We start from the raw sequence: 13,362 nt of genomic DNA, 5'->3' as shown, positions 1-13,362 counted from the left end.
TCCTCACACCATCACCCTTCCTGTGTCTGAGACAATTCTGCCCCCATGTACACCCCACACCTTGAACTGCCACTTCTTTTAGTTTGACGCCCACCCTCTCATGTGGCACCTTATCAAATGCTTTCTGAAAGTCCAAATCAGTAATCTCATCTGCTCCACTCTGCTCGTCTCCTTTTGTTGTGTCCTCTTAGAATTCCAGCATGTTAGTAAAACACGACCTCCCTCTTCTGACCCTCCATTCAAACTCCTGTTATTGCCAGGTGTTGCTCAATCTTATCCTTAATAATACCATCCATTAATTTTCCCGTGATACAGATCCTAATATTATAACTAATTAATTAATATAAGATATTAATACTAAAATGTGTGCCTCAATTGAAAGGTTTAACATCTAAATTCTCAATTGGAATGGACAGTTGTCATTTTTCACCCTCTGATGGAGGTCCATAGAATGCTAAGGAAAGAAGAAAAATCAAAAGTAACCTCGTATTCATAATCGCAGACCTTGAAATAGTCTGACACAATACCTCACACACTTATGTTTCAGATTTCTCATTTTTAACCTTCTGGGAGTGACTCTTAGTGGGCTGGGACCACCGGTAAAGAATCAAATATCAAAAATATGAGTGTGTTTGTGACCAGCAACTTGAAAGAGCATAAAATGTGTAGATTACTGACCCCCATTTTTTAACAGTTTTGTAAAAAAGAGTAATTTTGACCCTCCAACAGTGGGTGAGCCAGTTGATGTGGCCTGCACAACTTCAAGTCCTTTTGATCATTTTTGCTGACAACACCTGTTGGTTTACACTTGACGATAAAGAATCAAATGTCCTACACAAAATATGGTCCAAAAATGGCCTAAAAATGAGAGTTTTTCCGGTCTAGGGAGCCAAAAGATGGGCAGGACTGAATGTTTGATTGACAGGGACTGGTCACTAAGGTACACATAGCACTGCATAAGACATGTCTAAGTCAGGAAGGTGCGCGCTCCATTCTACAACACCGGGAAGATTCAAGAATGCAGGCCGAGACTTACAGAGGAGAGCTGCCACCATGCAGAAGGCGTCCAAGATTTTCAGTGGATCGCAGGGTAACGGCACAATGGTGGAAAGGATGATCAGAGATCCTAGCCAGGGTACACAACACAGGACAGGACAATACAGTAGTAGCTCTATCAAGTCTCAAGTGCGTATTTGTTATTTTAGGAGGGGTCTCCCATGCAGAGAAGTGTGACTGGTGAAGATAGGCAGACCAGCTTGTCTTTTGTAAAATGAATGCACCCATTGTTGGGCTGAGCTGCTATTCGGTGTGTGTCTCCGTCTTTCCATCTCAGCGTTCATCGACATGACAGTACCTTTACATATTAACAGGTTAAACACACACACAATGTCTCCAAAAAAAGGTCTTCAAGTTTCTCAAATGAATCACTGAACTGGTGACGGTGATTCACGTACCAAAGGACCCCTAGTGGAGATTAAGGGGAGGTGCATTTTAGGAGTGACGCCAGGAAGAACTTCTTTACTCAATCAGTTGTAGGAATCAGAAACAAACTACCAAGACATGGAGTTGAAGCAAAAGCCTTGACAACCTTTGAGAAGGATCTGGAGGAGATACAGGAACAGCTTAGCCATTAGCCAAGTAAGCGAGCCTGATGGACTGCACGGTCTCCTCTCGTTTGTTAAATTCCTTATGTTTATTTATGTGTGGCATGCATATCTGCCTTTACATGTGCTGTGCCAAGGTGCCTTCACTTCACACCTCCAGCCACAGGCCCCGGAATGACATCACAACAACAGTGGGGTCTACCGCTGGAGGTCCGCAGTCAGACCCTTCTTGTACGGAGGAAAGTTCCCATTTAAGATGCTCTGTGCTACTTGCAGACTTGCTGTTCAATCTAAGATGGAGGCCCAACTTTTTCGGTGACCCCTGACAAGTAAAAGTGGTTGGTTTGTATTGAATCCGTTTTTCTCCTAAGGCGACTATGAGAGGTTCCAGCTTATCTTGTAGCTGGTGACGCCTGAACACTTCTACCTATCTCTCTTTGTTGCGCAGTGGTAAGGGTGGCCGTCCCGAGTTGCTAACGAAACAGCTATTGTCCGAGCCGTTCCACTTTTTACGCCTGAATGTTTCCATTTCAGTGGAGCTCCCGAGAGTGGAAACGGCGACGGAGTCACCATCTGAAGAAGGAGCGGAAGAACTTGCGTCTGATGTCTCGGAAACGAAGAGCACGCCGTCGGCGGAGAGTGAGCCCCTGGGTACGACTCCACAAACGCTTTGCTGCCCCAGCACTGCCTTCACGCTGCTTCTCTTGCTGAGCCTGCTGAAGACGGACCCCTCGCTTCAATCGCTTTCCTTGTTTTACTGCGTGACCTTCCCTCCGCCTGCATGTCTCTGCCCCCCCCCCCCCCCCTACTTTGCCATGCATTCAATTAAAAAAAAAGCAAAACTGATACACAGAGTGAATGTGCTCAGTTTTTGCCAGCCATGTGTTTTGCTTTGCATTATTTTTATATTTTGCTTTCTAATCCTGCCAGTTTACGTTTGACGTGACTGTCACCGGTATGATGCTGAAATGCTTTCTGTTCATAAATACAAACTGATATTATTATTCAGAATAGCCCATCAGATGATGTTAGCCTGCGGAGATAACTGACCTCTCCCAGTAATCAGCAGAACAGGAACGCAGGTTCAGGTCATTTTGTGTGATCATCGGACTGCCAAACATCAAACATGTACATTTTTCCTAAAATATTGTTAAATAAACCACTTTAGGCAAAATCCTCTCGTGAGCAGGCTTGAGTTTTTGAATTGTAGTCCCCCCTCCCTCATATCTCTATTACATAAAACAGGGGTGGGCAAAGTCGATCCTGGAGGGCCGCAGTGGATGCAGGATTTTGTTCCAACCCAATTGCTTACTTAATAATAATAATACATTTTATTTATTTGTAGGTGCCTTTCTAAACACTCAAGGACACCGAACAATAGATAAATCACAGATTATAAACAAAACTAAAATACAAAAATTAAAATCAAGACAGAGCAATTGTAATCAAAGAGAAAAGGCAGTCTTAAACAAATGAGTTTCAAGTTTAGATTTGAAAAGTGAAAATGATTCAATATTTCTAAGCTCTGATGGTAGTGAGTTCCAGAGCTGGGGAGCAGAACAACTGAATGGTGGTAAGATGGACGAAGGGGAGGGGGGTCAAGTGGATGGAGGAAGAGGATCTAAGGGTACGGGAGGGAATGGCAACATACAATACAATATAATACAATTTATTTTTGTATAGCCCAAAATCACACAAGAAGTGCCGCAGTGGGCTTTAACAGACCCTGACTCTTGACAGCCCCCCAGCCTTGACTCTCTAAGAAGACAAGGAAAAACTCCCAAAAAAACAAAAATGGAAGAAACCTCAGGAAAGGCAGTTCAAAGAGAGACCCCTTTCCAGGTAGGTTGGGCGTGTCAAAAGAAGGGGGTCAATACAATACAGTGCAATACAATACACAGAACAGAACAAATCCTCAATACAGTATAAAAATAAAAATTTTAGAAGTACAGAGCAGAATTTAACAGTAGATGATATCACATAATAAGATTTGGATTTGTTTAGAGTCCTGGAGACCTCATCCATCAAGCTGCCTGCCCCATTTGGCCATTCCACAGCTGAGTCAGCCAATCCAATGAAAGGGACCCCTCTACCCCACGATTCCTGTGATCCTCCATCAGGGATGACTTTACCTTAGGCAGGCAAAACATCTTGGCAGGTGGGCTATGGCACCAAGTGCCAGGTTAGTGGGCAGTGGCACCAAGTGCCACATTTCATTACCGAGAAGAGAAACAGAAAAGGTGAGGGTTAGTATCCAATTATAACTATCATGTTACTTATGTTTTAGTGCTAATGACTAACAACATGGAGGAGGTCAGACAAATGTGGAGGTGGTGGAGAGCCTTAGAAGTTAGTTAGAGAATTTTGAATTGAATGCGGAACTGGACTGGAAGCCAGTGAAGCTGCTGCAAAACGGGAGTGATATGGTGAATAGAGAGGGTTCTAGTAATGATGCGGGTGGGCATCTGAATTCTGGACCACTTGAAGCTTATAAAGAGATCTGCGAGAAAGACCAAAGAAAAGGGAATTGCAATAATCCAGACGAGAAGTGACAAGGCTATGAACGAGGATAGCAGTGTTGTGGGGCGAATACGATTAACGTTACACAGGTGGACATACGCAGACTGGGAGATGTTATTGATGTGGGACTGAAAGGATAAAGTACTGTCAAGGGTGACACCTGTGGGGAAGGGGAGACAGAGGAATTATCAATAACAAATGAAAAGTGATCAGTTTTGGGTAATGTTGATTTTGTACCAATGAGGAGAACCTCAGTTTTGTCATTTTTTATTTAATTTAAGAAAATTTGAAAAAAAACAGGATTTGATTTCTGCTATGCAATCAATAAGCGAGGAGGGTGGAAAGGAAACAGTAATAAGAAGCACTTATTGCTCAAGTAACACTTCTGCTTCATTTTAGTAGTCTCACTCATTAAGATTTGGAACACCTACTGCTCTTAAATAGCTATATTCTTGTTTTTTAATTGCTCCTTATTAGCAATAAGATGCAAATGACAAAAGAAACCAGTAGTTCCCCATTTAGCCTGTTACCATTTACACCTGTGTGTATTTATCATGCATTAATTGGTTTAATTAAATTAAAGTGAAGGACTGAGAATTACTCGTCCATTTAAGACAGGGGCGGCGAACTCGAGGCCTGGAGGGCCGCAGTGGCTGCAGGTTTTCATTCTCACCCTTTTCCTATTCAGTGACCAGTTTTCACTGCTAATTAACTTTTTCCCCATCACTTTAATAGCCCTGTTAGAAGAGTTCAGTCCTCTGAATTGCTTCCTTTCTTCATTAAATGACAGCCAAGCAGAAATGAGATGTGAAACGAGCTAACAGACGACCAGCTAAACTGGGGCTTCAAACTCCAAACAATTTCACTCCAATCACTTAATGAGAGGCCAATTCTTGCTGTTAATTAAACCCTTTATTTAATTCCATGGCTCCTCCGAGCTCTGTTCTTCTTCCACCCATCGAATCGAGGGAGGCGGCCCCATTTATATTCACCTGGACGTGCTCCAGGTGCCTCTCCCTGGTGTGGCGGAAGTGCTGGCTGTGCACCCGGAATCACTCCGGGTGTCCCTGGTCTTCTTTCCCCCAGCACTTCAGCCACACCCATGACCACGGGCCACTAAAGGGTTGAGCTTCCATGCTCCTTTCCCGTGGTCCCCATAGCCACCAGGGCGGTCGCCCCCACGTGGTCTGATAGGGGGCGTAATCCCTCCTCCGGTCCTTCAAGGCGTCCCGGCTGGGTACGCCGGGGGGTATACATATACAGGGTGAGTCAAAATTATATTAACATTTTAATGGCGGAAACAATTTATTCACAAAACATATTTCATATGTGCAAAATGATTTTCAGGAATGTTTCAACCTGTTTGCCATCACATTCAACACACAAAAACCAATGAGCAACAGTACCATTTAAAGGCCGGACACACATTTCGTGGGGAATAGATGATCCCACAGTCCGTATTCTGTCCTTCAGGTCATTGATATCACAAACTTTCCTGTTATACATGCGCTCCTTCACCATTTCCCATAACCAGAAATCACAGGGTGTCGCATCAGGGGAGTGTGGAGGCCATGGCACTCATCCACCATGACCTGTCCATCAACCTGGAAAGGTGTGGGCGAGATAAAAATAATCCATTAGTGTAAACATACATAGGGTGGAGTGGTGGCTCTGAGGCTAGGGATCTGCACTGGTAATCGGAAGGTTGCCTGTTTGAATCCTGTAAATGCCAAAAGTGACTCTACTTCGTTGGGCCCTTGAGCAAGCCCCTTAACCTGCAATTGCTCCATCCTGAGTATGACATTAATCTGCATCCAGCCCTGCATGTAGGTCCTCCAACATACAGGGAAAAACCTGGGAGTTGGTGGCAGAATTGGTACTCCGGCCACCATAAAAATTCACACTGGTTCCATTCCATCTGAACTCGTGTGGTGCTGAGGTGTCACCCCTTGCATGGCTGCACTCGGGTCCTAATCTGGGATACTGAGTTGGTTTGTCATGTGGTGGATGCAGCAATGTGCTGTATTTATATATATATATATATATATATATATATATGTATAATATGTATATGTAATTTTTTTTTTCTTTAAATAAAGGATTATAAAGCAAAAGCGGTAAAAAGCAGTTGCCAAAGAGGCAATCCTAAAGAAGCAAAGTCCCAAAATTAAATCGCGATAGCACACAATTTAAGGGAATCAGAAAACCAGATAATCACAAAATTCTGACAACTCTGCAGATAACAAGATGCTTGGCTGCTGAAACCCCGCCTCCGGCTCTTATATAAAGCCAGGAGGAGGAGCCAGCAGCTAGGACTATAAGGTGGCCCCGCCTCATAGGGAACCACCCACAAAGCACAAGGAACATATGCAGACTTAAAGAGACTGGGCATAATTAGCCAACAACAACATTTATTTAAAAATTCTAAGAATGGAGATCAAATTGTTTTACAATATGTCAACGAGAAAGTTACAAACATAGAAAAACAAATAAGAATTAAGTACGAATAATAATTAATAAGTAACAAAAAATAAATCCATATGAGCTCACAAAACATAGCTATAAAGTAGCGTCGTTATATACAATATCATAGTGTAGGTCTCAAGAGATGAATCCAATCAGATGGTCAGATGGCCAGGAGGACAGAAAAAAAAAACTCCAGTTAAGCCGAAGGAAAAAAAATAATCTTCAGGGTTTCGTTGGGTGGACAAAAGACCGCCCAGCCCCCACTGGGCATTCTACCCTAACATAAATGCCCTCAAGGTTTGGTGTCAAAGGATTCACCACAGTGGGTCTCATGGACAGCTGGGACACACACCTTCATCATAGCATCTCAGGTGGCTGCCCAGTGCCTCATTTAAGGGGTGGTGGCAAAAAATGTCACCACAGTATGACCAGAAAAGAAAGCAGAGAAAAGTAGAGATTAGTAAAGATTGCAAATCCCTAATTCTATGCATATACGACATAGTTTATTAAGAGTACAACTAACAAGTACTGTAGCCACAAAAAAAGCCAAATTAACAAAGTGGGCAATGATAAACACAATAAACAGAAATAACATAAAAATACAGTAAGAAAAATAATGACTCAGAATGAACAAAAATTTCCAGAAATACTTGACACTCTCCACCTGATGAAGTCTTCACTTCTTTTTCTTTCCTAATTCTTCTCTCTGCAATTTGACGTGAAGTGCCATGGTAGCCAATGAAGGAGCTATAAGTGGGTAGCACTCCTGACCAATGAATGAGCAGGAGGTGGGGGGGGGGGGGGTCTTCAGTTCCAAAGCTCGATATCGACTGAGCATGCTCCATAGCCATTCACGAGAGGATCTTTAGGAAGTGGTTTATTTAACATTAACACTTTACCCAAAATTCAGTACAGGGGTAATTTTTCAGCTTGGTTGTGCTACCCAGCTTATTTTAATTTTCTTTTTCTCTGCCTTCTTTGTTTATTGTAAAGTATTCTTTTTCTGATGTTTATTGAATTCATGCATTTTTGCTACTATTATTCTATTTACTGGGCGGCACGGTGGCGCAGTGGGTAGCACTGCTGCCTCGCAGTAAGGAGACCTGGGTTCGTTTCCCGGGTCCTCCCTGCGTGGAGTTTGCATGTTCTCCTCGTGTCTGCGTGGGTTTCCTCCCACAGTCCAAAGACATGCAGGTTAGGTGCATTGGCGATTCTAAATTGGCTCTACTGTGTGAGTGTGTGTCCTGCGGTGGGTTGGCGCCATGCCCGGAATTGGTTCCTGCCTTGCACCCTGTGTTGGCTGGGATTGGCTCATTGGAAAATGAATGGCTGGATGGATTCTATTTCCTTATTTGCTGTACTATAGATGTATTCCCTGTGTTTTGTAGAGGGAGGGACCACCATCATGTCAAGGTGAAATCCCACCCCCAATATGTTATGTCTGCAAACAGATAAGGTTTCAGAGACAGCCAGGAAATGATCAAAATGTCAAAATAATCAATAATAATGAGCAACTAAGCCAAAACATTAGGGAAAAACTGCAGTCAAAACTGGAGAGCAAAAGGTCAAAAATTCCCGGGAATTGTGAAAGCATTTAGAGATTTGGGTATTGAATCTGCAGCTGAGATGAGGAAGCATTTTCTAGGATGACCTTTCATCAAATTAACAAATTTCCCTCTGGAACAATAAAGTCTACCACCATATGTATCCTGCTGTGTCACTATCAAAGGTCATGACCTCAGAGGACCCGCCCCTAACCGTTGGCACATTAGCCCTAACAATGGGCTAACAAAATGGCGCCGACTGTGAAAACACAAAATTGCAGATGAAACAGTCCAAAGAATATTTCAAAACTACACCGAAAAGAGAAGTTTGGATTTAGTGACCCGAATCAATCTTCCAAAATGAGTGTAAAATGAGCAGAATTAGTACAGGCATTCCTATAAAAAGAAATCTGGGAAAAACAAACTCCTAACAGTTCTCAGCTGATATGTTGTTCGCTGAGCTTCACGGTGTACAAGTTTGTAAAATGTTCGTCTTCCATCTATCCATCCATCCATTCACATTGTGTTTTTTTTTTTGTTTGTCTCTGTCTCCCATGTGTCTGTTCTCATCATCTGTCCTTAGCACCAGCCATCCCAGAAGGAAGTGAAACGACTCCCCTGGATGTTCAAGAAGCCAGCTCAGGTATGCATGGGATTTTATAACGTGGCGCAAAGTGCAAGATATGATCTGATTTCTAGAAGGACTGTGTTTATAGGATGCGGAAAGGCGCCATTTCATGAATAAATGATCCTATAGGGCATACTGGAGTTAGCGTGGTGCACTAGCTATCATTGCTGGGTTCAGGTGCTGCCTAGTCGGATTTGGGACCTTCTAACTATGCCTGATTTTTTTTCCTATAAGAACTTTGGTTGTCTTACCACAGGCCAAAGGTGGGCAGGTTGGTGTGACTGAGGCATGTTGGTGGCTTGGTGCTCTTCTGTTGTTTCAGTTCTCTGCAAACCTTCATTATAATAAATAACTAGGGGGCTCCGCCCACCCCTGGGTTTGGTTAACCGGATATACAATTTAAAGAGATTGTTAGTTTCATGGGAAATTTTAACATACTGTAGCAATGTTGCATCGCTTCTCTGTGATCATAAATATACACCTGACCGAATTGTGGTTTCTATGAAATTAAACTTGTCATAGCTTTGATTGCTGCGGGACCACAGATTCTCATAGAGTATGGTCTATTATTGTGTAAATCTACATTTTCAGCATTAAATGATGCAAACGCAAAATGATTATTGTAGACTCGGATATTTTGCCTGTAGTGTTTGTGGATTTCACTTTCACCAAATGACAAATCTTTTAATTCTCGTGGATACAGTGCATCCGGAAAGTTTTCACAGCGCATCACTTTTTCCAAATTTTGTTATGTTACAGCCTTATTCCAAAATGGATTAAATTCATTTTTTCCCCAGAATTCTACACACAACACCCCATAATGACAACGTGAAAAAAGTTTACTTGAGGTTTTTGCAAATTTATTAAAAATAAAAAAACTGAGAAATCCCATGTCCATAAGTATTCACAGCCTTTGCTCAATACTTTGTTGATGCACCTTTGGCAGCAATTCCAGCCTCAAGTCTTATTGAATATGATGCCACAAGCTTGGCACACCTATCCTTGGCCAGTTTGGCCCATTCCTCTTTGCAGCACCTCTCAAGCTCCATCAGGTTGGATGGTAAGCGTCGGTGCACAGCCATTTTAAGATCTCTCCAGAGATGTTCAATCGGATTCAAGTCTGGGCTCTGGCTGGGCCACTCAAGGACATTCACAGAGTTGTCCTGAAGCCACTCCTTTGATATCTTGGCTGTGTGCTTAGGGTCGTTGTCCTGCTGAAAGATGAACCGTCGCCCCAGTCTGAGGTCAAGAGCGCTCTGGAGCAGGTTTTCATCCAGGATGTCTCTGTACATTGCTGCAGTCATCTTTCCCTTTCTCCTGACTAGTCTCCCAGTTCCCCACAGCATGATGCTGCCACCACCACGCTTCACTGTAAGGATGGTATTGGCCTGGTGATGAGCGGTGCCTGGTTTCCTCCAAATGTGACGCCTGGCATTCACACCAAAGAGTTCAATCTTTGTCTCATCAGATCAGAGAATTTTCTTTCTCATGATCTGAGAGTCCTTCAGGTGCCTTTTGGCAAACTCCAGGCGGGCTGCCATGTGCATTTTACTAAGGAGTGGCTTCTGTCTGGCCACTCTACCATACAGGCCTGATTGGTGGATTGCTGCAGAGATGGTTGTCCTTCTGGAAGGTTCTCCTCCCTCCACAGAGATCCTCTGGAGCTCTGACAGAGTGACCATCGGGTTCTTGGTCACCTCCCTGACTAAGGCCCTTCTCCCCTGATCGCTCAGTTTAGATGGCCGGCCAGTTCTAGGAAGAGTCCTGGTGATTTTGAACTTCTTCCACTAACGGATGATGGAGGCCACTGTGCTCATTGGGACCTTCAAAGCAGCAGAAATTTTTCTGTAACCTACCCCAGATTTGTGCCTCGAGACAATCCTGTCTCGGAGGTCTACAGACAATTCCTTTGACTTCATGCTTGGTTTGTGCTCTGACATGAACTGTCAACTGTGGGACCTTCTATAGACAGGTGTGTGTCTTTCCAAATCATGTCCAGTCAACTGAATTTAACACAGGTGGACTCCAATGAAGCTGCAGAAACATCTCAAGGATGATCAGGGGAAACAGGATGCACCTGAGCTCAATTTGGAGCTTCATGGCAAAGGCTGTGAATACTTATGGACATTGGATTTCTCAATTTTTTTATTTTTAATCAATTTGTAAAAATCTCAAGCAAACTTTTTTCACGTTGTCATTATGGGGTGTTGCGTGTAGAATTCTGAGGAAAAAAATGAATTTAATCCATTTTGGAATAAGGCTGTAACATAAGAAAATGTGGAAACAGTGATGTGCTGTGAATACTTTCCGGATGCACTGTAAACGGCCACCTATGTCTCCTAATGGATTGACCGGCTCTGGACTGAGATTTGATACCACACAGAGGTGGCATCACCAGACACCATTCATCAGCAGACCTGAGTGCTCGAGAAGAAGTAGAGGACTTGAAAAGTGTCTCCACATATACAAGTGCAGACCCTCTGACTCCTCTGTAGGTGAACATCAGGGATTTGAACTTAATGTGTGCTACAACAGGGAGTCAGTGTAATTATCTGAAAAGACGGCCAGTTGAACACTAGACATGCCAGGGTATTTTGAATCATCTGAAGCAGCTTGGAGACACATTCCGGTGCTCCAGCCAGCAGAGATTAGTAGTAGTCCAGTAGTCCAAAGCCTGGAGCAGAAGCTGTGCCTATACTCCATCAGATGTGGTCTTCGAGACCAGGAGACCATAACATCATCAATCACCACCCCAAGGTTGTGTACTGACTTGGTGGGCGTTAGTGATAACGAGCCAAGCTGAAAAGAGTTGGGGTACTGAATAGACAGACGTGCTGGGATAACAAGAAGGTCCAAATTTTGCCAGGTTGAGCTGGAGATCATTCTCCTTCATCCAGAGATGCAGTGATTCTAGCTGAGACACCGTGTGGTCTTATGGAGGGAACAACAGGTACAGCTTTGTGTCATTGGCATATCACTGATAAGAGAAACCACAGGATGGGATGATAGGACCTGGCGAGGAGGTGCACAGAGAGAAAAGGAGAGGACCAGCCCAAATACATAGAGTCCAGGGTTGGGTATGCATGTTCTACACATGACTGCCCGGACTTTCTCACGGATACCACTAGGTGGCGTTACAGGCCCCAGTCCTGATACACATTTAAGCCAAGCATAGTCTCAGGTTCAAATACTGATTTGCTTTAAATGAAATGTTCTCTCACGGGCTTTCCAGACCCTGTTCCTGTTCCTCCACTCCAGGTGAATTTTGTTCTCCTCCTCTTAATAATAATAATTTTTTAAAATAATATTTTTTTTTAAATAATTTCTTGCATTTATATAGCGCTTTTCTCACTACTCAAAGCGCTCAGCAATTGCAGGTTAAGGGCCTTGCTCAAGGACCCAACAGAGCAGAGTCCCTATTGGCACTTACGGGATTCGAACCGGCAACCTTCTGACTGCCAGTGCAGATCCTGAGCCTCAGAGCTTCTCCCAACTCCATACTTCCCAAATGAGATGGAGCAGCTTCCTTCTGTGCTAGGCCCGGCAGTACTCCCAGTGCCACAGCAATGCACCCAAGAAGCACTTCTGGGTCAGGTGGAAGTCCCCTCTAAGAACAAGGAAGCCTCATCATGATGGCACCCACGGAACCCAGCAGGGTTCCCATACAGCATGCGGGTGCTCTAATAGGGGCACCACCAGAGGAATGTTGCCACCCAGTGTAATGTGGGAATACATGTCCCCTGGGAGGGAGTCTCCCACTAATCTTCTGCTGTGGTGGCATTCCATCCAGGCAAGGGAGGCATAATGAACTTGGCGAGTGAATATTGTTAAAAGAGGATGGGGCATCGTTCAGTAAGCCACTAAGAGAGAAGATGAGCAAACTGAGGGGTCCATGAACCCTGTAATCATCCTGTGTGACTCCAGAGGGATTTTTCTGTGGCACTAGAGAGTGCAGCATCGTCAGGGGCAGCTGGATGTTAGGGGGCTAACTTGCCAGTAGATGACAGTGATGCTTGACTCAAAGGGGAAGGTGACAATTATCATGTATTGCAAGGGGCCAGCATAACATTTGGGTGAAAAAGGGCAGGAACCGTCTCAAAGTCAGGAGAATTAGCACAATGTCACCATTTTAAGGGTGAGGACAATCACAGAACCCACTGTTACCCTCTTGGCCATTAAACGGTGACAATTGATCTCCAAAGAGGTTGCGGTCCCCACTGCAATTTTGCAGCACGTGGTACTGCCTTGGAAAGCAGCCATCTTTTGTGTTTGTGTGGACTCCTCTTGGTAAAAGAGGAGGGGGTCTCTCCTGACAGTGACTCCAAGAGGGACAAGAGGGCTGTCCCAGCCCCGAGAGCTCAATTGGGAGGAGAGTTGTGACAAAAGTCTACCTGGTGCAAGTTAAGCCGATGTCACATTATGCAACTTGTACGCTAGTCGTAGGGTATGTTAGACTTGCCAAAAAGGGGTCCTAACAAACGTGTTCAGTTAGAAGATCTTTGTAGAAGCAGCCATATTTGATCTCTTGTCACACAAAAGCATTTTGAAAGCGGCAAGGTACACAGGGGACAATTGCTTTTCATGTCATCACTTTTCAGGG

The 13,362-nt window shown here is 44.0% G+C and overlaps 1 protein-coding gene across 12 annotated transcripts in view; it reads left to right on the top strand.

Annotated features, from left to right (window-relative positions):
* Nucleotides 1-13,362, top strand: part of maptb (microtubule-associated protein tau b) — a 109,116-nt gene that overhangs the window by 54,649 nt on the left and 41,105 nt on the right. For 7 of the 12 annotated variants that reach the window (XM_051918916.1, XM_051918915.1, XM_051918920.1 and 4 more), the window contains exons 3-4: nucleotides 2,139-2,255; nucleotides 8,718-8,777. The exons of 1 other annotated variant lie outside the window; for it this stretch is intronic. In XM_051918916.1, the coding sequence (XP_051774876.1) occupies nucleotides 2,139-2,255; nucleotides 8,718-8,777 (177 nt within the window). The remainder of the gene's footprint in view (nucleotides 1-2,138; nucleotides 2,256-8,717; nucleotides 8,778-13,362) is intronic. 4 more of the 12 variants (XM_051918922.1, XM_051918918.1, XM_051918921.1 and 1 more) reach the window with 2 other exon arrangements.

This window comes from Erpetoichthys calabaricus, chromosome 14 (assembly GCF_900747795.2).
Source record: "Erpetoichthys calabaricus chromosome 14, fErpCal1.3, whole genome shotgun sequence".
NCBI classification, from domain to species: Eukaryota; Metazoa; Chordata; class Cladistia; order Polypteriformes; family Polypteridae; genus Erpetoichthys; species Erpetoichthys calabaricus.
The sequence above is the reverse complement of the archived record's forward strand: the minus strand, read 5'-3'. Positions and strand labels throughout refer to the sequence as shown.